Source organism: Myripristis murdjan, chromosome 16 (genome assembly GCF_902150065.1).
Source record: "Myripristis murdjan chromosome 16, fMyrMur1.1, whole genome shotgun sequence".
Taxonomy (NCBI): domain Eukaryota; kingdom Metazoa; phylum Chordata; class Actinopteri; order Holocentriformes; family Holocentridae; genus Myripristis; species Myripristis murdjan.
Window position 1 is genome coordinate 9,132,200 of NC_043995.1, and position 24,566 is coordinate 9,156,765.

The window sequence follows — 24,566 nt, forward strand, 5'->3', positions numbered from 1 at the left end:
CAAATCCCCACTGAGAGGCTGGGAGCGCTGCAATCTGAGCCCAGCTGAGTTTGAATGACATATATCCTCTGCCAAACAGAAATGACTGGTGACATGGTGGTAATGGAGTGTGTGTGTGTGCGTGTGTGTGTGTGTGTGTGTGTGTGTGTGTGTGTGTGTGTGGTAGGGTTGAACAGGTCACAGACAAAAAAGACGTCACATCAGAGTGTCCAGGGTTATGTTTACTGCCGACCCTGAAGCCACCCAGGTGAAAGACACTGCCCGAGACCGAGACCCCAGTGTGTGTGTGAGAAAGTGTGTGTGTGAGAGAGACAGAGAGAGAGAGACTGACCCTCAGCATGGTTAAGGACGAGGGGGCAAAGAGACAGAGAGGTCTTGGCCCTTGCAAAAGTGGCTTGCAACTCTTGCATAAGTTGAGTGTGTGTATCCTTTTTATTAACAGGGGCTGATAAGAAAGAAAGAAAGAAAGAAAGAAAGAAAAAAGGGAAGAAAAAAGACAATGAAAACAAAGACAAGGAAGAGAGAGTAGAAAATTAGGCACTGCTCTCTACATTACAGCTGAGAGCTCTGTAGGCTGTGTAGAGCTGACTGAAACCAGTGGAAATGAAACACTGTCTGTCTCTGGCTGCCATGCTGTGTAATGACAGTGTAATCACTTGCTGTAAATGTCTAGATAAAACCGTAATGGTTCACTTTGTCATCATTGTAAGAATGAATTTCCTCATGTCCCCTATGACTTTTTTCATCTTGTCATCTCACTATGGCCACATCATTGTTTTGGCAATTGCTTAAATATATTGTTCTAAATTAAGGGGCAAAAACATTTACATTACTAACAGGAGTAAAATTAAATTTCACACTGCAAGCGTAACACGGAAACATAAAACCTGAATTTGATTTGCATATTTGTCAACTTGTTTCTTTTCTTATTTCTACCAAGGCGTAGCTGAAAATTGTTTTAAAACCCTTTGCTGTGTCTTGTTTCAAGGACTTTTTTGAACTGACTTGTCCTTTTTAGAGTGCAAACAATTTGCTTGTTAAAAGTTAGTTAACAGTCAGTGATGTAGCTTCATAACAATTTCCTTCTGTCAGTTAAAAAGTTTTTATTCTTTACCATAACGGTATAATGTAAACTCACTAAATTTTGTTTTATTGTGCTGAGTGTTGGCTGTCTACTGCTGCTGCCCCACCGGCTTGGTGCATGTCTAGGGAATGCAAGCAGTGGGAGAATGGGGTTTGTACATTTTGGCCTGAAGGTGATACAGGAAAAGTTAGGAAGGCACAGAAGTTGACAGGATTCATCCTGTGGGTAGCATGAATGTAATTTTCCAGATTTCACAGCAATCCGTCCAATAGATGCAGGAAAGGTAAAGGGGTCACCAAAATCAAGAAGAATCTTCTTCTTAAGTGCATTCATCAAGTATCATGGCAATTTACTGATATGATTTAGTGATGTCTTGTTGACTGTGCAAATTTGCCATTTTCACCTGGGGGAGGCACTGCAGGAAAAATCATGATGTCATCAAAACTGACAGCGTTCATTTTCTGGGGAGAATGAATGTGCTCTCTAAATGTCATAACAATCTGCATAGATTCTGAGATAGCAAGAGGCAAGGTCATAAGGTCACCAAAACTGACAGGGTCCATTCCTTTGAGAGCATGGGCAATCCTATCAAGTTTGGCGTGAGAGTTACGTTACAGGAATGGTGATGGGGTGACCCCAATCAAGAGGAATCTTCCTTTGAGGAGTATAAATGCACTGACCAATATCATACCAGTCCACTAATTGCATTTCCTGACATTGTGTACAAAGCTGCAAATTTGGCCTGAGGGTGGCGCTACAGGAAATGTCATGAAGTCATCAAACAGACACAGTTAATCTTCTGGGGACCATGAATCTGTTCGCTAAATTTCATGGCAATCTGCCTGATAGATTTTGAGATGTGCTGCCTTGGAGTAAAGTGTTGAATAGATAGACTGACACAGCCACCCTTGGGTTCTGCCTGCCAGGAGGACAAAAACCCCTAGGTAACAGCAATGCCATTCTTATAATCCTACTGTTATCCATGTAAGCCTTAAGTGGGCTATAAAGGTAGCGATCATAACATAATGTCATTTAGTGGACACTTTTATCCACAGTGCCTCACGGTGCCATGAGAGCAGACTTTTTTAGTATGGGTGGGAATTATCTGTAACCCAGGCAGTGGTACACCATGTTCACACTGCCAGCAACCACATTTCAGTGCTGTCTGATTGGGTGATTTGTGGTAAGCGATTGCTTTCTGTGGCATGGCAATGATACGCTGGACTGGTCGCAATGCTAGTATGACTGGCAGCTGATGGATGATGTCAACCAAAAGGTCAGCTCGCTTTCTGTTCATAGAAAATAACAAAACTTCCAGGAACCGGTTTCTAGAGTTGCTTACAGGGTGTATGTTGTTAGGACTATGCTCATATTTAGTGCTGCATTTGCTGCTACAGCCCATGCTCATTCTCAAATGTTGAACTGAGAAGAAATATTAAGACACACAGCCTGTCTGTTTTAAAGAAATGATTATGTCTTCTGTTTGCTGAAAGGAGAATCTCAATCGAATTTTACAAATATCACGAAATATGACCACACCTAAATTTGATAAAGATTTTGAAGCGAAATGAACTGAATTGAAATAATTTTCTCTTCAATACAACAGTGAAAACAGAGTGGGAATAACTGCATAATGTACAATGTATTATTTTACATTAATATACACTGGATGCACAGTCATTAGTAGTGCCTTTACAAAAAAAATGCCATTGACAGTTTCTTTGGATAGTTACCAGAGATATTCAACAGAATAGCAGTTGAAATGAATGAAGTAAATATCTCATTAAATATCAACAAGAGGTCAGTTGAAAAGTTTGTAAAGTATTATTATGGATCCCACCAGAGTTCTGGGCAAGATATGCCCACCAGTGCTGTGATTAGTCATATGATTTGTTGGCCTGCTGCCCATTCCCTTAACATAAGCCCTCACCTAATAATAACCCTGACCGTAACCAAGAGGGCATATCCAAGAAAGCCCTCACCCAACCAAAACCCTAACCTAAACATCTAAAAAAAAAACTTCTCAGCACCTTTTATTGAAAGTGAGACAATGTGATGATCTTCCAGGATGTTCCTAAGCCACCTGCTCCAAAACGGAGACATACACAAACTGAAGACCAAGGACTTACCCAGGTAATAACATTACTATGCAGAGGAAAAATTCCTTTTTGGACAGCTGCTGGTTACCAAAAAACATCAGATGAATGGCAGCCTAACTGGGTTTCCATGATTTCAGTCCTCATTATATAACACTGGTGTCCTGCATACACCCCGCCAAAAAAAATCTCTCAGGAACTGAGATAAAGTGATTTTCATGTTGACATCCATCCATGTTGGACATGTTTAGAATGGCAGGCTGCCCCAAAAGCTGTGAACCAATTTCTACATGTGACATTGCAGCACTATTTTGTCAAAGAAACATCATTATCAATTTGTTTCCAAACAATAAAAAATGCATTCTAGGAAGTTTTGGAATCAGAGTTATTACTATTATTATTATCATTATTTTTTGCCTTGAATGAATGAAGTACAAAAACTACTACTAAAAATTCACAGTGTAGTAATGGCTTCAGCAGGTGTTGGAACCCCACCCATGGGAGTGAATGAGAGCTGGAAGATTACAAATGCAAGAGGGGAGATTCCAAAGAAAAAAAGACAGCAATAAAAAAGAAAGGAGAGATGAAGTGATGACATAAAACATGTATATATAGTACTTCTGTGAATGTGTGCACCAGCGCTAATAGATTTTGTTTTAGCTTTAGACTTTGGACTAAATTGTTCATGGGGTGGGGCATGGTGGGGACAGTGTACATTGTCCCATGAGTGTCTTGATGAGAGGGTGAGAGAGTTTGGGTGGGAGTGAGCTAGTCTTTTCCTAAACAGTAACTGGACACCACCACTGTTTCTCTCCTGCACTGCCCTGCCCTGTTTTCTGTGTGCGTGCGTGCATGCGTGCGTGCGTGTGTGTGTGTGCGTGCGTGCACGCGCGTGTGTGTGCCAGACAACAGTTTATGGCCAATCATTCTGGACTCACAACAGCAGCAGCAACAACACCATTATGTGCTCTTGTATTTACACTCTGTGCACACACAGCACAAACACACACTATGACACAAATTCTGCACTGCCTGCACAGTACAAGCTATCTATCTCTCACACCACATACACCCAAAGTTTTATGTCCTTTCCACTCTCTCTCTGTCACTTACTGTCTGTCATCAAACATTAAATGGCAAGATTAGGGTTGCATCACATTGCATTTCCAACATTTAGCAAACACTCTTCATAGAGTGCAACAGTTACATGTGCTGATGTCCAGACACACTGGTGAATGCAACTGTGTCTATCTCTGGCATGGATTTAGTAGAGTCCTGCACAAACCTCAAAAAAATCTGTTATTCTCCAACTCACATCCAAAGGTTCTGACATTTTAATTACCTTTCAATGCCTGGCTTGCCCCCAAGACAACAAAACACTTCTGCATGCAAGGGACAGTATCACAATTGGAAATTCAACAAGAGCAATTTTGCAGGACACCGACAATATGCAACACTGGCCCAGATGAGGTCAGTGTCTCAACTAAACCACCCTCTGCTCATAAATCAAGACACAACTTGTCAGCGGTGTCCATTTCATTTGCAAGTATTGGCTGATATTTCAGACCATTGCTAAGAGTATACCTGGGAATACTCAGAATAGAGACACAGAGGAATTGACGCCTCGACAGCAGCTGTCAAATGCCTCTAGATAAATGCTCTTGTTATTCCTTAAGAGAAATGCAGCAGCAGCCATTGCAGAGGTCCTGCTCCATGCATGCAAAATATACTCTGCATGATCACTGCAGTAATTGCAAATATGCATTTATATGTGTGTGTTAGCATCACCGCCAGATTAGCATCTCCACCATTCGGTGTGTGGTCCAAAATCCTTTTAAAAATATGAAGCACTGTGTTGAAATGACACTAGCGTTAGCATTAATCACATTTGTGAAATATTATTTAGGTTACTTTTAATACTGAAATGATAATCATGTGGGGAAGCAGTGGCATTTTTTCAACGCAGAGGTCATGAGCGACTTATTTTAGCTGTCATCTTGTCGCAAACTGTGTTGTACATTAAAACTATTCAGATTTTCATAGTGCTACAACAAACAGGTATTGCAGTTTTCATTGTAGGCCTATATAGTTTCCTTGTTCCTGTTAGTTGTTAATCAGTTCTGTTTCAAGTACTGTGTGTTTCCAGGTTTTGCAAGCTAAAGGATAATGACTTTTGTAGTCCCCTTGTGGAGGCAACTTTTCCTTAGCAGCAACTTCTAGTTAAATGGCAAAAAGGCTAACTTTACAGCCTACAAAATTATGTAAGACCCAATCATGCACCTATTCTCTACTTATCCTGAATTGATAGGCTACTGCATTGGCTACCAATGCATCATGCATCTATCCTGTACCTATTTAGTATCTATGTGAAGTAAAGCTGAATATTTTTGTCCTGCTGTCTCTCAGTGGCATCATTAAATGCACTTTCTGCTGCCAGAAAAGAAAATAACCTTCCAGACAATTCCCCTTAAGGGCATGATATAGTGGTATTTCCCCCTAACGTCTACAGCATTTAAGCCTAGATCAAACTTGTGTAATATCTGACAAATCACTGCTCCAACTATGCATTCAGAAAATACATCTGGAGGAACTGACACCTCAACAACAGCTGTTGTGGGAAAATGAGGTCTTAAGATACACTGCATCTCTTATCTTTTTCTTACAATACGTGCATATCCAACTGAAAAAAAAAAAAAAAAAAAGTCATTGTAATGACACATAATCCCCATCACCAGAAGCCTGAAACCCCCTTGTTAACACTGTTGTCTTGAGATTGTACTGCTGTGATTCATTTGCTGGCAAGGGTTTTTACCGTTTCAGACACTGTCCAGAGCAGCAGAGACAAGGGAGGGACATTTCCACTGTGCGTTTCTGTGTCCGCGAGTGTGTGTTCATACATGTCCTGACTGTCAGTGATTGGGCCACTCCCTATGATGTCCGAAGCATCAGCCCATGTTGACTGATCTTTGATCCTCTGCCTAGGCCAATCTGTCAAGCATTTTGACAGTGACTGAACCCAACCAAGCTGAGCCAAGATCCCACAGAACCACACCCTGGAACCACAAAACCATGACTCTGTCTCTCTGGTATCATTACGTATCAAAGAAATAGTGTTAGCACCACTCCAGGTGACAGCAGTGACACAACTGAGGAAAGCTTCCTTGCCACTGCATCCAGGAAGCAAACCTTTACATTCAGTTCTTATACTGTGGGTTGCAAATGGGCCTCAGTCCCATTTCTGGTGGGCTCTTTTGTGTCAAGAGTGTGCTTCCATCAGTCTGACCCAGAAAAAAAATGATGTATTCATGTGAAATATGTCTAGAGAAAGTGTGTCTTTAGGGTCAAAAAAGTTTCAGGGACAGTGAGGGTGACAGATGCAGCTATATGTGTCCCTGAGGACACCCGTCCAATCAACCGAGTTGGCAGTGAATTTTGCAAATAGCAACGTTCCTTTAACTACAGGTCCAGACCCAAAAAGTCTCTGGTGGCTGCTGATATGACAAGAGTAGAAACATGTTTTTATGAGCCTGGGTCCCACAGTGATACTAAATTTGTTCAATTTGGATTCTGAGCTGAAAAAGTTTATGAACCCTTGGCATGCTCAGTTACAAACAAACAGAGAGGCTAACCATTCCTGACAGATAGTAAAGTATCAAGTCGAACTGAATGAAGAGAAGAGCAGAATATCACATGTAAGACAATTTCTTCCCCATGCCTCACACTCTTGTTTTGGCCAAAGTGTAAGTTATCTTTCTCAGACTACATTACATGAGAGGAAAATGCCGTCATTACAGAACAGGTGCTTCTTTGGGCTGGGAAAGGGTGGAGAATACAGTCACTGTTGCCTGATGGCCTTCATTCACTAGATTATGAGGAGATAGTGTGGGAAGCTCGGAAGGGTTGACTCAACCAATGAACAGTTCCCTTTGACATCCTGAATGTCGAGAAATTACACCACAGATGTGTAGGTTTTGTAGGCCAATAACACATGCTGTGAAGCAGCAGGCAGTGGAGAGACAATGGCCTTCAGGGAGGAGAGAGAGAGTATGACAGAGAGCAGAAAGACAAAAGGCTGAAACCCAAACTGGCAATAAAGACAATGCCATGAGATATATAGAATGAGCCAAGGTGGGATAGAAAGAGCAACTGGGACACAAACAGAAAGGCATATAAAACAGGATAAAAGACAAAAATACAGGCTCCAGTCATACTGCTAGATGAAATATTGCTGTAAGAAGACCACAAGACGATCTTTTGAACAGCACACTGAGTTTAAATTAGTGGATGTCAACCTATGTGGCTGGTGACCTCTAAAGATGAGGTACAACCTCCTCACATTTCATCAACATAGACATGTATGTAGAAAATACTGAATTGTGGCAACCAATGTTTTTTTTTTCCTCATCCCCTTTTTCAGGCTATATCATTTCATTACTGGTTGGGACAAATCTAGAAGGACCAAATAGGCCAATTCTTTTTTTTTCCATTCAAAGTTCAAAACCATGTATCAAAACAATATGAAGATTATGATATACAGTATTTGCACATTCTTAAATCTGATTTTTCCACAGGCCTCAAGTCCCAGTAGGAGGTCCAAACCTCAAGATAAAGAAGCAGCAGCGTTTTAAGGAAGAATGAAGATTTGTTGCTGAAACTAATGAGATCATGAGCCGCTCTACTCCTGCCTCTACTGATGAGTCACTTGGTATCACTCGTACAATTTAATGATGAGAGGCAACCACATTTCAGAGGCCGCAAAGTATCGGTGGCATTAAAAAGGCCAAGAGTCTCGAGTGAGTTATGATATCTTATGTTCAACCAAAACAGAGCTAATCACACCCGAGAGCCCTCTCTGTTTTTATGGCACTGTGCAAAGCCTAAGTGACTAAATGATAACCTTCTGTATTTGGCATCACCAGCACAAGCACAGCAGTCATATTAAAAAGCACAGGGTCTGACCTGGTGGGACATGGTTGGGTGTTGCAGGGCATCAGTCCAGTAGTCGGTCTGGATCTGGGATTGCAGAGGGAAGTATTCACCTGAACCCTCAGGTCTTTGTAGCATGCCGACTTGGTGTTCATCTGGCCTGCATGGGGCACATCACACATTAAGACTGGGCACATCAACATTATATGAAAATGCAAGATGTTGTTTGAAGTTATAGCTCATTTACTTGCGACTACATCTATTATACTTTTCTCTTGCTCTTTCTCTTGCCTTTGCATGCTATATTTAACATTTGCTTATTTTGGACTGATTTATAAATACAAAGTTTACAGTATCAAAGATTTTCCATGGAGCTGAATGCTGTTCTTGCTGTTGTGCCTCAAATAAGAGAACAGGGAAGTGTTTTCCTGGAAGAGATTTTTATTTATTCCTGAGGGTGTCAGCTGATTGACAGTAAGCGGAGCACAGTGTATGTGAGCAGTAATAGGAAAACACTCAACTCAGACATAATGATATTGAAAAAAACAAAAACATACATTTTGAAAAATAAAACAAAAGCAATGCTTCATATTTACAGTGATCCATCACGCAGCTCAGGTATCTTTCACATCTATCTATCTATATATATATATATATATATTTTTTTTTTATTGTACAAAAACAAGTGACAGAAAATAACTCCTCCTGAAAAGGAGGATATATAATTATTGATATTATGTCAACTGTTGCATGCGGAAACCACCAGGAATTATGATGCATAGACGGGGTCAACCTACTGTAGAAGACTTGTACAAACTACAAAATATTGGTATTATCCTTTGAGGTCATATGCCAAGCAGCTTCTGTATGAATCATTTGATCTTCTGTGTGATTTTTATCTGCAACATATCACATAGGTTTAGTAATGTGCTCACTATGTTTTATTTGTTTCCCACTTAAGACCACATTGTGGAAGTAAGGCTTTTAATGTGTTACCTATGGATACCTTATCATGCATGATTTTTCACCACACCACCCTTAAAAAGCCGTTTGAATTGAAAAAATAAATCAAAACAAACCAAACCTATATTTTCTCTCCATAATGTGGCACCATTTCATGAACAAAATAACTGTTGGACAGGATGCTAGTTTGTTAAAACCATTATCCTAAATAGATATTATCATCAGCTTTCTCTGAAACTAATAATCATCCTTAAAGAAATGCCCTGACTTATGTGTTAGTCAATTATGGAGCAAATGCAGAGCTGACAGTGCCGTTTGATTTATGTGAAACCTGAATCCCAGGTTCACAGATCCCTCGGCTGGTATTTGGCCTCAGGCAAGGTCAATCTGCACATCTCAGCGCTTGTTCAAGTCAGTTAGTCAGTCACACTCTTTAATAAAGCAAACGACCCCCGACCCATTAGGGCCTACAATCAGGACACAAAAAGATGGAGGTGGTTACTGTGGACCTCAATAGAGCAGGGTGGGGAACTTTAACCTGGAGGGTCAATCAATAGGAACTCTACACTGAGGGCTTTGTTCACAGGAGAACACACTCATGAAGGCCAGCATGAGTGCACACACACACACACACACACACACACACACACACACACAGACACATGTATATACACATGCCCATACAAGCATTCACAAATGTACCAACACAAAGAAAAATGTATAATGAGTAAAATGTGAGTAAATGCACACAAACACACACATATATGTCCTCTGTCCAACCTCAACTAGGGTGTGCAAAGGTTATTATAGCAGTCTAATTCCAACCTCTCTCTCTCTCTCTCTCTCTCTCTCTCTCTCTCTCTCTCTCTGTGTGTGTGTGTGTGTGTGTGTGTGTGTGTGTGTGTTTGTGTGCGAGTGTGTGCAAGTCTAATGGCAGGCCTCTAGTGGGACAAAAGTACCCAGTCAGAGGCATGCAAGTGTGTGCTTGCTTTCTTGTGTGCACCTGTGTGTGTGTGTGTGTGTGTGTGTGTGTGTGTGTGTGTGTGTGCGCACATAATAGCAGGTCTCCAGGTCAATAAGAAGGAGAAGAGGTCCCACCTGTCCCCACCAATGAGTCGCGAGAGCTTCTAATGTCCCCTCAGTAATGATGGGAACGCTCCCCTCTCCATTTAACTCTCCAGTTAAGCTTCAGGCCTTATTACAGTTCAGAGCGGCCAGACTGAGCTTTAGATGCCGCTCCATTGATCTACAAACTGGGCTCTTAATCTATGGCCTGAAATTCTAAAGGGGGCTTGGTGTGGACTGAAAACAAAAGGTTTGTCTTCAGGGCTCCAAGGCTTTGAACTGACCACCCTGAGGACATTCAACTGGCTAAATCATTATCATATTATAAATGTCCTGGTAGTTTTATACAGTGAACCTTTTATTAATACTGATTAATCACCTATTTCTTTTTGTTTCTTGCTTTCCTTGCATCACATTGTGCTTTTTATTTGATTTTTGTTTATAAGTTGTCCTTTATAAAGTTATTGATACTACACAACTACATAAACTCCAAAACGTGCTATAAAAAGAGAGGGGTAAACATGATGAAAAATGTACTTGCTTCTCTTACACTTGGTTGGTCTTACCTTGTTCTGATCACAGCAAAACTATTGTTTCAGTAGAAGGACAGGGTCAGATGATCTTACTTTTTGTTATAAAATGTGAAAAAATAGTCATTAAAGTACCACATGTGACCTTTTGGCATGAGCCCTGCTACAAGCCTATTTTCAGTTTAGCAACTCCATTTAAGTTTTTGGATGTGCTTCCTTTTTGTTTGTGTGTTTGTTTTTACCGAATTTTTGTTATTAAATGTAATTCATGCGCCTGGCTTCCACATATAAGCAGCACCAATCAATAACAATTTGACAGAGGCAAATAATAAATAAATTTAATTGATTTGTTTTGTTTTAAAATAAAAGTTTCAAATTTATCAGTCGGTTTGGGGAGAAAAGATTTGAAATGACAAGGAAGACATACTGGGCTCATAAATGGTGTGATGGCAGTTTGGGAAAACACATCTTTTTGAGTTATTTTTCAACACACATGTATAACACAACTGTTTGATATCAACAATGAAAATATATATGTATATATATTTTTTTTCATTTCTGTGTGTCCTTACCTCCAGCACATGTTGCTGAGCACTGAGAGCGTATGATGGCCCAGGTGTAGTTGTGTTTGATGTGGTTCTTTCTCTCATCATCTTTCCTCAGAGTGTATTCCCAGCGTACACCCGGGTTCCAGCCTTGCAACAAAATCTACAGTGGCGAGAAAAGGGTGACAATGACCAGGTGATTTCTCATCAAGTGAGAAATGAAATGAAATGAAAATTGCATGAAATCAAACTGCAATGGCTGCAAATCTATGGGTCCTCTGGTCCCATACCTCTATGACCAGTGTTTGGTTGGTGGGGCCAGTGGATGTGAGGCTCTCAGGTCTGTTGTAGGGCCTCTTGTACTCAAACAGGGCCCCGGCGATGGGATGTCTCCCGGGCCAGTCCACCGTCCAGCGCCCGTTCAGGTAGTAGCGCCTCTGGGTGTCCCTGACAGCCAGGTAGGAGCTGGAGGTGTTGAGCTCCACCACCCGGATACTCCGTGCCCCCGCTGGGATGGTCACCACCCCATAATACTCTGGAAAAAAAGTTAAAGAAAGCAAATTAGTAATATAAAATAAAAAAATAGAGACCACAGTCAAATCTTAAACAACAAATAAAGAAGATGATGAACCATGGCACCAAAGGTAAAGTATTGTTTGCATTATGCATTTAACACTGAAATGATTAAGACATAAAACAGAGAAAATACAGTTTCAGCAGGTGAGACAGCAAAAATAGCAATATCAAAAAACTGATATTGTGATATGAGACAAGATATCATCTGGAATTTTATTGTAATTGCAGTTTGGCATAATGGTTGTCATTTCTTTAAAGGCTGCATTACAGTAAAGTGAGGCTTCTGAACTTATTACACTGTTCTAGATGTTTTATTATGTGCCTCCACCTGTGAAATGATCATTATTCACATTATTTGATGATTGTCTGACAAAAATCCCTTGCATGTAAGTATCTTATAAAAGCACCAGTGATCATCCTTGAAATCTCGCCACAATATTTATGTCATGGTATTGCTGAGGTAGGTGAAAGTGACATTTAATTTTGTTGATTTTGTTCACCAACAGAAGAGAATCAGATTATTTAGTTAGTTAGTAAGGAATAATCCAACATTTTAGGCAAAATACCCTCTCCCAACTTATCCAGATTGAGACAAGATGTTTGATATCATTTTTACCCCTGTACATCCATGGGATGCATCTCATGTTAGCTTAGCATAACGACCTAAAGCCTATGGGAGCCGTTAGCCTAGCTCCGTCAATGTGAAAAAATAATCCTTATAGCAGCTCGACTTCAATGGTACTGAACATCTTGTCTCAGTCTGGGGAAGTCGGAAAAAAGGGTTTGTTGCCCAAAATGTTGGAATATTCCTTTAATAGGACTTACGGTTGGTATAATGCTGCTTGGTATACTGTCCCTTGTAAACTTTGCAAGTGGAGTTGTCTCCTTTACAAACCCCACAGGCATCAGGCACCGCTGTGGAGCCCAACACACGGTCACAACCCACTCTCTGTTGGGAGGAAGCAAAAAAAGAACATATGCAATATTATAATTCTTGACGTAAAAGGCGTATCATATACATTATATCACAGACATTACATCATAGTATGTCAATGTTGAACATATACAACAGTTTAAAATTTTAAATCGAACACGGAATGTCATTGAATGCAGTGGAGGTCAATATTTGGTTGTCATGAGATTTCAATTATTTGTGACATAGCACAACAAGGGTGTTTACTGATTTACTATGGCCTAATCCACTGTCATAATTTACAGCACATCCCCAAAGACTTCACACATGATATCATTCTTCTAAATGATTCTAGTGCTAAATCCAAAGACTTTGAAATCATTCCCCAGAAAACCATATATTGTTGCTTTATAGCTTGAGCTATACCAAGTATTACCTCACACAGCCCGTCAATACAGACATTGGAGCTGTCCTGAGAGCAAAGTGTCCCATCCTTAACTTTGCTGGCCAGGGCAAAGAAGAAATCATAGCCTTCGGCAAAGCAGTACAGCTTGCATACATCTTGATCTGGAGGAAAAAACAATTTTAGAGGCAAAGTGGCAAACACTTCACTGCCACTTTGTAGACTATCCATTTTATCATGTTTGCCACATAAAAAGTGGAACAGAAAACAAGAATGCAACAATCTCACCGTCCACTCTAGTGTACGGCCTCCAGGTGTAGTGCCATCCTCTGAACTGCTTGCTGTTGAACTCGGCACACTGCTGTGCTCTGTAGTCAGTGGAGTTGGGAGGGCAGTCTTGAGTGTTGCACAGTTTGTAGGATCTGGAAGAGCCCTCGCAGAACTTCCCTCCATATGCAGGTCTAGGAGCAAGGGATTCCAAAATGTGTCATCAGAAGTAAGCTTTTCTTAGCGGCAGCTGCGGAAAATCATTGCATGTTTACTGTAATTTTGTGTTCAGCAATCCTCAGTCTCTTTGCTCTGGCTGTATGTGTTGGGAAACACTCATTTAGGAGGTAACAGATCATAGGGAAGACACTGTTGCTACAGCAAATCTGGCAAAATTAATGATATTCAATTGATGTTTTGTTTCACAATTGTGTGCTGATGCATGATTACTACAGCTGCATGTGTGTGTAAATGCATGTGTGTGTGCAGGCATGTGTGTGTGCTTGTGCAGGCTGCTACCTCCACAGGTGTATATCCCCAGGCCATGTTCCAACAAATCCCTCGCTCAGGACAATTACATCTTCTATAAGCCCTCCAATCACAACTATCACTGATCTCTCCCTCTTTCTTTTGCTCTCAGACTCGGTTCTTTCTCTCCTTCTCCTTCTGTCTCCCTGGCTCTCTCCACCCCCTATCTCCTCCTCCTCTCTCTCTCTCTCTCTCTCTCTCTCTCTCTCTTTCTCTGTCTTGTCGCCGGTCTCTGTCTAATTTAGTCCACCACTTGACAGGATCTTGGCATGACATGATAAAGAGGAGGCCCCAGCGTCGGGATAGGCCCCCTGACTAAAGGACTGTGCAAATAAGCCTGAGTGACTGATGGAGCTAGTAAATGAGAGACTAACAGAGTGGCTAAGTGAGGAAGCGAGAGATTCATGTCAAAGATCTTGACTATTTTAATCATGTATCTTAATATACTCTCAGATTGGCCGTCAAATGTAGAAGAAGACAGAGCACAGACAGTCTTTTCAAACAAATATAGCCTATCAAGTCTCTTGATAGGTTATATTTGTGTGCATGTAGCAGCATGAGTGTGCTATGCTGCAGCTCTGTGCTAAATGAAAAGTAATTTGATTAGCACACTTAAACATCCTGGTTGAACAACCAAACCACTGCATCCTAACTTAAAGCAAGTAAGTAAATGCATGATGAAATCACTTTTGACTTTTGATTATTCTTAATGACAGCAGCAGTAAGTAGTCCTGCTTAAAACAGGTAGTGACAAATGAAGCTGACTGTGGTTGCTATGCAGATGATCCTCGCTGTGAATGTATGGATGGGAGTAGGACTTACAACTGGTGTTTGATGTGCAGTGATAAAACTGCACATCAGTGTTCAAGCGAAAAAAGAGAAAGAAGAATGCTTCAAAACAATAACAGGAACATGGTAATAGACCACAGTTCAAGTTGGTTGGAAAACACAATTCTGCTTATGGTTCTGGGCAGATGATAATATCCCAAAAATACTAGAGGGAAGTAAACAAAACAAAGTATTTCCAATATGGGCTGCTTGATTTGAACATGATTTGATACAAGCAACAATTGTCAGCCTTCTGAATGTGTGTGTGTGTGTGTGTGTGTGTGTGTGTGTACAAACACAACGTGAGCGACTCCCATTAATAACAGTGGTTGTCGAGCATCTTGACAAAAGTTTGAAACCTTTTGATAGTCGGCATAACTTTGATCAAATGACAATCTAATGCTCTAAGAATTAATATTTAATCATTTCTGACACTTGTGCTAGTTCTCCTTTAAATAACAGCTTAAACCATTTTATGGCATCGGTATTACCACCTGTAGCCACAATCTGGATGCAGGTATTTATACATTTACATTTTCTGCTCTTTGCTCACTTGCAGCGCTGTATATTAGGACCTGGGTTAGTTCTGGCAGGTGAAGTGTGCGTGTATTCTCTACCTGGGGTTGTTGCACTGCCTCTCCCGGTAGGTGACACCGCTCTCGCAGCTCCGAGAGCAGGCTGACCAGGAGGACCACTCCGACCAGTGGCCATGCTGAGGGCGTGGACCCTCATCGCCCTGTTTCACACACTGGCCACGACGACACCACTGAACAGAGATGAGGAAAGGAGAGAGAGAGAGCAGAATGTCAGAAAAACTTGCCTAATTTCTTTTGAAATACTGTTGCCTGACATTTAAAAAATTGGGGTGTATAATGTGTCTATGATGCAACATAGAAACGCCTCTCTGCTGCATAAAAGTAGTCCTAAGTCATTTAATCCAGCACTGAGTGTTAAAACAAGTGACAAAAATCTGCCAAGGGGGTGAGATAATTCCACTTCTTTCCAGTGTGGATCAACTTGCTTTCTTGAATTACATGTCTTTTTTTTTTCTTTTGATACTGTGGGGTGTTCTGCATTATTTTGCTTTATTTCAAAATCTTGACACTTGTTTATTTGAAATTATAGTCAGTTTTTCCACTCATTTAAAAAAATTGATTTTAAGACCACATATGAGACTTAAATGACTGGTTATGTAATCCAACGTGTCTTGATGAGTGAACTACAAGAGTTGTCAGAGGTGTGGGTGCGACGGGAGGCGCATATCAAGTATCTTTATGGTCTTAAAAAGGCTGAATCATTAACAAAAAAAAAACCCCAAACAAAACAAAAAACCCCACGTGAAGTCAAACCAATCACGTGTCCCAAACTAAGCGGAACCGCATTCCAAATCCCTACGTGCAACGTGAGGAAACGTTGTGAAATGTAGAGCCACTTAAAGCAACATTATGTCACAAGCCATTTCCTGGCAATGTAAGTAAACGTTTTGTAAATGTCTTGAACTGGATTTGTACGTGTCAAGGCATCAGTCAAAGTGAAAGGGCCTCCAGGAGCACACACGCACCAACACACCAACACACACACACACACACACAGACGCACAGATAAAATCTCCCTGTTCATGCATACACTAGTATGAATATGGGGGTTGGGGGATCAGCTGTTCTTATTCTCAACATATGTGTTCATGCACACAAGCCCACACACACACACACACACACACATACTCATGACCATACAGACACACACACCCCTCAGACTAATCTCGTGGTCCTTGACTGAGAACTAGAACAGCTGATTTCCCCTCAATTTTCTCCCTGCGGCGGAGTGCCACGGATTCCTAAGTGAGCCTGTCATTGTTTGTGCTCAGTTAATTGTCCCGTGGAGGGAGAAGGTGGGATTAAACCATCAAGTTCAATATATTGAGAGGAGCAAATCTTGAAGAGGGGGAGGGATCGCGGGGGAGAGAGGGTAAGAGGAAGAGAGAGAGAGGGAAAGAGAGAGAGAGAGAGAGAGACTAGAGGGAAAAGTGTCTTAGAAAGAAAGAAAGAAAGAAAGAAAGAAAGAAAAGACAAATTGCTTGTTGGCTCAAGCCCCACTGGCTTACTTTTGCCACATCAGCAACAAACCAATTGCAGCTGCTCCCTGAGGAAAAGCAGAGGAAGAGCTTTACCTCTATCAAAGACGGTGCTTTTATTGACATTCAAACGAACTCAGTTCTATAACATAATAAAGCCAGTCCAGCCTCCTCACTCACTCTCCATGTACATTTATTAGTCTGTTGCGGGACACAAAGACATTGCTGTAAACCGGGGAGTTGAAAGAAGTGCAGTGTCAGCCTTTTGTCTTGAAATGTCCCGGCTAACAAATAGAAGCAGAGGTAGCAGCACAATAAAACTCCATAAATGTTAGTTTGATGGTATCTCACCAGATTTAAGCAGCGCTCATCCCATAAAATAACATCACACTTTGACCCATCTGCCATTTATTCAGTCTCTAAGGGCTCTGAGGTCTCTGGTAACCCTTGACAGAGGAATGTGTTTGTATTATGTGTGTGTGTGTGTGTGTGTGTGTGTGTGTGTGTGTGTGTGTGTGTGTGCATGTGTGTGTGTGTGTGTGTGTGTGTGTAAGTGAGGCCTCTCTTCATAAGCTTGCTCTCATAAATAAAAGTTACACAGTTGCATGCGGAATTATAACATTTCTGGGTCAAGTTAAGTTTTAAAGGGAAAATCCTCTCAAAAATAGAATTCTCTCACTCCTTATTTGGTCTTGGGCGGCTAAAACTGAGAATAGTAAATAGGGAATCTGGGAATAGTAACTTTCAGCGTTCAAAAGTTTGTCTTGCTTTGTCATTATGTGTGATAATGTCACAGATCAGAGACCTCACACTTTGTTTACCATTAATAGTATGGCGCTGTATAGCTTCATAGCACATAGCAGACGTATCCAAAACTGTAGAAATCTCCAACGTGATTTCAGTTGAAAGGCAGATTTTCACCTTAGAAGTCCCTGTGAGACTTGTTAGGCCTTTAGCGTTTAGTTTATTTGGTGAGATGTTGCCATGGAGCAGTGTATTGGCCACAGTCTAATATAAAACACACACTGTCCTCATTTGACAAAACAAGGCAGGGTAAGCCCAAAAAGCACATTAGCTGTAAGACCTTACAGGCTTTGTTGGCTCAAAATGGAACAAAGGCTATCTTAGTGATGAGATGGACTCCAGATAAAAGGATGAAAGAGTTAATTCTTTTGCATTCTTCTTGCAGTTCCCGTAAGGGCAAAATGATAAATCACCCTGAACAAACATGTGTCTGGTCTAATGTCTTTGGTAGCTGTTGGAAACATGTGCAGTGTGACCATATGAAATGCCTCTGAGGAGATGGAGAAATAAAGTTATTTAGAAGTGAATGGAGTCCTGTGCCAGTCACGTGACGCCGGTTGTGTGGCATGCTTGTGAGAACATCCCTCTAAAAAAATGTGTTAAGTTACCATATCAGGCCCACAGGCAGAGCCCTCAGCGGCTGGCATGAACTTGGTCTCACACTTCCTCCCAACACGATGACACCATAGGGCTTTGCAGATATCCTGGTGGAACAAACACACACACACACGCACGCACGCACGCACGCACACACACAGAGCAGATAGGTGAATGAGGTAATTTAAGCAAAAAGACTGCTCTCACATTTCCACTTTTACCCCATTTTACCTATATTGGATTGTTTAGCTTCAGGACTGAATGCAGGGTAAAGTTTCCTTTATTAGGCTCGCCTAAAAGCTCAAAAAATCTGGTTTTGATTGCAAGTCCTGAGAAAGTGATTATACAATTTGTCTCAAAACAAACTGACATGACAAAATCAATTACAACGTGAGAAAGACGCTGCACGGAAAAGACACACTGAGCCAGGAGGTAAAGAGGAAGTTGGCTGCGCGTCTCAGTAATGAGTAGATGTTTCAGTAGGTTTTAGGGCACAGTTATCTTCAAAACATGTTTTCCTGGTCCAAATTACAGTAGTGGGATTGTCAGAATCCTTCACAACAGTTGTACACAGAGATGCAGATGGGAAGAAAGATAAACTGTGATAACAATGTTCTTTTGGCTTTGGCGAGCCAAAGACAGTGATGGAAACTTGAGAGAAAACCGTCTGAACAATGATATCTTGGCAGATGACAGGACGCTGCAGAAACTTTGAAATCAACTTTGCAGGAGCTAAGAATAACAGGATTAAATTAAATTTTTTTGATATTACACTGTGGTCCCACATTTGCAAGAAATGATCTCATAGGAACTTTACTGTCTCTGTGACAGTAAAAATTGCATGCAAGGTTTCTGCAGCACAATTTTAAAATGATAACATGAACAATTTGGTATCAATTACCAATGTTTTGACATTCTGCAGCCAAAGTGATGCATACACAGCACTGTATATCAAAATTAAGACAGAAGACATCATGCTTTGCAATCAGGAGCATTAAACATGGGCATACGTTTTTCAGCAAATTCATGTGATCTTAATGGCCAAGTTTCTCAACAGTGCAAATTCGGATGGGAGTATTGGGTGTTTTCCCTCCTCACATTGCCTGAGAAACATGGCCTGCTACTTTTTAATATGTCCACACTGTTAGTATGTGAATGACTATATCAGATTTTGACAACTCAGTGCAGATGCAGACAGGCACCTCTGCCTTAGAAGCTCGCTGCCAAAAGCCATCATGGAACTCATCCCAAGGCCTATTTGTGCAGCTGTTTTGCCTGCTCAGGGCTTTTCCAGCAGTAAAAAGGGCAAAGAGAGACAGAGTGAAGTAGGGAAGATGAGACACAGGGTAGGAGACAGAGAGATGGAGAAGGTGGGAGAGAGAGGGGGAAGATACAGAGGGAAAGAGAGAGAAAAAAAACCATCCACTCAAACTATTTTGATTTTTACTAGGGGTAACCCAGCTCGGTCCCACTCCACACCCCACGGAGAGTATCATTTGGCTCTTCAAGTGGTGCCTTATCTCGACGACGCTTGCCAAAAAGTTTTATGAAACATGAATTCATCACACGATGAATTGCACCGCAGAGGCCGAATCTTGTTGCAGCTTTTATATATGAATAGCAAGTGTCTGGAAAAAGCAGTGAGCATGAGGGCTGCTCTGGGATTTGGTGTCCTGCGCACCTTTCTGCTACCAGGTGCAGGAGAAGAGATACTGTATGGATGTTTGACCAAATCCAGCGCAACAAAAAAACAACGCAAGGGAGTAATCCTAAAATATCTCAAAGCTGAAATAATGGCTGAGTGTTTGGGTGACTCAGCCGGCTGAAGAGGATACCATGTGCAGGGATCATGGGTTCGAACCCAGCTTATGACCTCTTCCTCACATTTAGAAAACCTCTCTCTGTTGTACTTCACCATGAGCTGTCTAATATACCAGGAATTCCACAAAACTAATCTTGAAGGGGGAAAAAAAAACTTTATGTGAGCTTTGGCTTGGTGCCAGTGAAGTCCTATGCTTCAGTCAGTTCCAGGGGAAAAAAAGTAAGATGTAAACAATTTAAAGCATAATGCACTGACTGTATTAGGAAGCATTAAACATTTCATCTGCGTCCTGCAAAATGCATTATAACTCTTATGTTAGTGTTTATGAACTGAGAGAGCTAACAATGTCTCCCACATGTTGATGATAATTCATGACTTTGGGACTGAGCAAAACCATTGATAATGAATAGTAAAATGTCAAAAATAAACATGTGTGGTGCAGAATTTGTGCCGTGTGTGTCAAACAACAACAACATAATGCACATTTGATTTTCCAGTTGACAATTTTTTCAGTTTCATATTCCATCTGGTTTGGACTGAGGGCCTTGAGGCAAGCTCTTAAGAGGGAGAGCTGAAGCGAATTCAAGTCAAATAATCGATAATCAACAACAAATCCAGATACAAAGTTTGTACGGGACACAATTTGAAACACCTCTCCACAATTTAAGGAGCATAAATCCTATCTGGGAAATGTCTCCTGGCCCATGAAGGCTCCCTCAGATGCCGAGACAATGGGAGAGCAACAAGGAGAGATTCCCATTGGCAGTGCTCCAGTGTATATTTAGCTGTCCATCCCAGTGAGCATTTCATGGGCAGCGCAGCAGCTCAGTCCAGTGTGTGTACGTATGTGTGTGTGTGTATATGAGTGTCAGAGGGTAGACAAACGCAAGCTCATCCATCACTTTCTCTTTTCCTTCTTCATCCCTCCTGCTTCCCTCCCTCTTATTCCCCCCTTACTCCTGTTTTCCTTTACTTCATTCCCTCCATCCTCATCCTTATTCCTCCATATGTCCTCATTCTCTACGAACAGACAAATGCCACCATTTTTTTTTTCAGTCAAGTTCATGTTGCTCCTTTATTTCCAAGATCGGGTGGGTGTGCTGGGGAAACACTGAGAGAATCCTAGCATGACATGGGATTTTCAGCTACATTTTCAAATCTGTGGGGGGGGTGGCATATTTGAGTAATTTCTGTGTACATCCTCCCTATGCAATCTATTATCTTCTAAAAGCACTGAGAAGATCTGAGCTTTGAAAATGTGTCGGGTATTCAGTGCTCACCAACTTTTATTTTCTCATCAAGAGGCTTGTCTTAATCCGTTCGGCAATTTACCTTCTTGAAATCCAGGGTGCAGAGTTTGGCCTTCTCCCCAAACTGCCATTTGCACTGTGTGTCTGCATCGTACAGCTCGCCAGGCAGCTTCTCCGGGTACCGATACTCCTTCACCGCCCTGGGTTCATCTGATAGGCACAAAGCCTGGGCAGAACTGGGAGAGAGGAGAGGAGAGGAGAGGAGAGGAAATGAGGAGACGAGAGGAGAGGAGGCAACATGATAGAGTAGAATAATGGTGGGAACAGGGATTGGGAGAAGAGGAGAAAAGTGGAAGCAGAAGGGAGGGGGGAGTAGTGAAGAAGAAGGATGGGAGAAGAAAGGAAAGTAATGGGGAATAGAGTGAAGGAGAGGGGTATGAATCATTTATCTTTAAACAACATTGCTGATATACAACATGCACACAGACATAAACAGTAATACAGACATGAGATTCAGTGCCACGCTTTATAAATCTTGCTGAGAGAAATGAAATGTAGTTGGTATACATTGCTCACGCACGCGCACGCAGAAACTCCAGCACAGACACGATCAGCCCGTCATATTCCATTGTTTCCCACATTGGACAGTACCATAAAGTGTTGCCGTGGTAACATAACAAGATGCCAAACTCAAACCCTGGGAGTAATGGTTTTAAATGCATCAGACACTCAATTATGACAGACATAATAAAAAAAAAAAAAAAAAAAAAAAAAAATGCTTGCCCGTATCACTCATATTCTAACGCCAATGGGGGGGTTTCTGATGTTAACTGATATCATTGGTAACTACACGGAGATGTTTTACAGCTTAAACATTGCAGTCGGGGGAATATAATACAAAATATGGTGGAAAGAGCTTGAAAAGGCAAAATATGTTGGAAGGGTTCATTGTGCTAGTGAGTGGTCCTGATTGCTTTAGCAGAGTGTGTGTGAGTGACTGCGTGTGTGTATTACTCCATGTGATCTTTCACTGCTTTATGGGTTCTATCTGTCCACAGTGAACAATGGCTGTTCTGCACATGCTGTCACTGTGGTAGATTCTCTGTTATCCTATATTGTTCACATTACACTGTCACAGGGACTCTGAAAAATACATTACTTTTCGAGCACACGCACTCAAGCATGCACGTGCGCACACACACACACACACACAGAGTCCTGTGTGTCCTCTAGGCCTACAGCTCAACCAGTAAAGCACGAGACATGTTTCTAGGGTTGGATTCATTCGACTCATAATACACCACTGGCACTGCGAGAAACTTTGGGCAAAAGTGTCAAAATGGAAGATATATTGCACACTCTGAATACCACAAGATTATATCAAATGGAGAAGGGAAAGGAAAGAGAAGAGAGCCCTTTTTTTCTGGGCTTCTCAGTGGATCCTCTGGCTAATTCCAAGGCTTCTTTTCCACATCAGGCCTAACCAGGGTCAGGGCCACCGACACATCTATCACACAGGGTTGATGGTGCTGTTTTTTGACACGACACCATATTTTAATATGACACCCAGCTAAACTCTCTGTTTTGGAATGAAGATGAGAAACGGGTGATGTTACTTTTGTTCTGGGGAATTGAAGAGGTGTCCACTCCTGCAATGGAAATGGAGCTTATTGCTTCAAGGCTTTGCTACAGGACCACACCAACATTTTGTGAGCTTGGTCCTGTGGTCACTTTATGCAATATGTGATGAGATGACGGGCACCAAAATCATCTGCGTGAGTGTGGGCGGTGGTTCTGTCCCCATGCACATGCTAAAGCTTCAGCACACAGTTTCTGACATTAATTGTCAGTGACTAGCATTATCCTCAAAGTTAGAGAATGAGAAATTCTAGCAACTGTAGCGACTGAACAGTTCATTTTAACCGTGCATAAACCTGTCAGGTTTCTTTTATTGGCTTAGTAAATTACACTAAAATGTATGCACTTATTCCAGCTACTTTCAACGGCAAAAGGTCTCTCTTTCACAAAACTGTGAGTATTTTATTAACAAAGGAAATGAGCAATGCTAGCCAGACAGTGATTTTTTTGCCCTGTTGATTCGTAATGGACTAATAATAAAGACTGACATTTTATCTTCATAAATTATTGATCTACAAATGATAGACCATAAAGCAATAGCAAAGACATAGCTTCATTGTTTGGCTAATGTTAGTCTCCGTCCATTAAATATAGCTCCATTAATCAAGACTTTCAATGGTCAAGTGAGGACGGTAAATCAACAAAAAATATGGAATAACCACATAATTTGATGGTAGAGTTATGATTTTCATTGACAGACAACATATATGTGATGTGCTTATTCCATGTTTTTTTTTTTTTTTTTTTTGTTCACAATTTCTATCATTGCACTTTTAACACACAGTGTGCTAACTCCAGTAAATAGGTTGCAAGCTACCAGTGGCTCTCCCCCATTTCTGTATACCTCATCAAAAGGTTTTAAAATTATGTAAAAAAAAAAAAAAAAAAAAAAAAAAAAAAAAAAAAAAAAGTCATTGTGAACACACATTGGAACCCCCCTCTCATTTCAATCCAATCAAACACAAAAAATGTCCTTACCCCCTCCAGCCGCTAAACTATAAGAACATCCACCAAGCAGCCCTAAAAGTATCTGTCCTGCTTGGCTCTGCATACCTTCGTAAAGCAGTGTTTTCTGATATGAATGTCACAAAATCTAAATTCAGAACAAGGCTGATAAATGAACATTTAAATGACAGTAGAAGAGTAAACATAAGTGGAAAAAACCTTCTCAAGAGTACATACACCTCTCTTTTGGGCTCACTGTACACTGACAGTCATTTAACTGTGAGAATGAGAGAATGCACTTATTACACACACGCACATGAAATCTTTTATAACTTTTTTTGTGAATTTAAGGTGTTTTGATACGCTATGTCATGCAGTTTTGATACACTGAAATTTTACCTTGGATTCAGAAAATAGATATCACATGCCTTTTGATGTGCATTGTTTTTGTTTTTTTATGCAAAATATGGGCTTTAGATAACATTTGATACATGCAAAAATGTGTTTCATTTATCTGGTATGGATTTAAAGTTCATTGATGAGTGGTTTGAGCCAATATGTGAATAAAAGTAAGTAATATAAGACATGAGTAGCTCTTAGCCTCTTTTATTTTTTCAAAGTAGCTCTCAGATGAAAAAAAGTTTGGAGATCCCTGTTCAAGAGGCTTCAGTAGGATGTGTTTACCTAAAAACACTCTAAATATAATGTGATT

The 24,566-nt window shown here is 41.0% G+C and overlaps 1 protein-coding gene across 1 annotated transcript in view; it reads right to left on the minus strand.

Moving 5' to 3' along the window:
• Positions 1-24,566, minus strand: part of adamts16 (ADAM metallopeptidase with thrombospondin type 1 motif, 16) — a 63,146-nt gene that overhangs the window by 8,988 nt on the left and 29,592 nt on the right. The window contains exons 10-18 of the mRNA XM_030072074.1: positions 21,354-21,507; positions 18,211-18,306; positions 15,342-15,490; positions 13,390-13,562; positions 13,135-13,265; positions 12,611-12,734; positions 11,500-11,744; positions 11,237-11,372; positions 8,140-8,266 (exon numbers count right to left, since the gene is read on the minus strand). Of these exons, the coding sequence (XP_029927934.1) occupies positions 8,140-8,266; positions 11,237-11,372; positions 11,500-11,744; positions 12,611-12,734; positions 13,135-13,265; positions 13,390-13,562; positions 15,342-15,490; positions 18,211-18,306; positions 21,354-21,507 (1,335 nt within the window). The remainder of the gene's footprint in view (positions 1-8,139; positions 8,267-11,236; positions 11,373-11,499; positions 11,745-12,610; positions 12,735-13,134; positions 13,266-13,389; positions 13,563-15,341; positions 15,491-18,210; positions 18,307-21,353; positions 21,508-24,566) is intronic.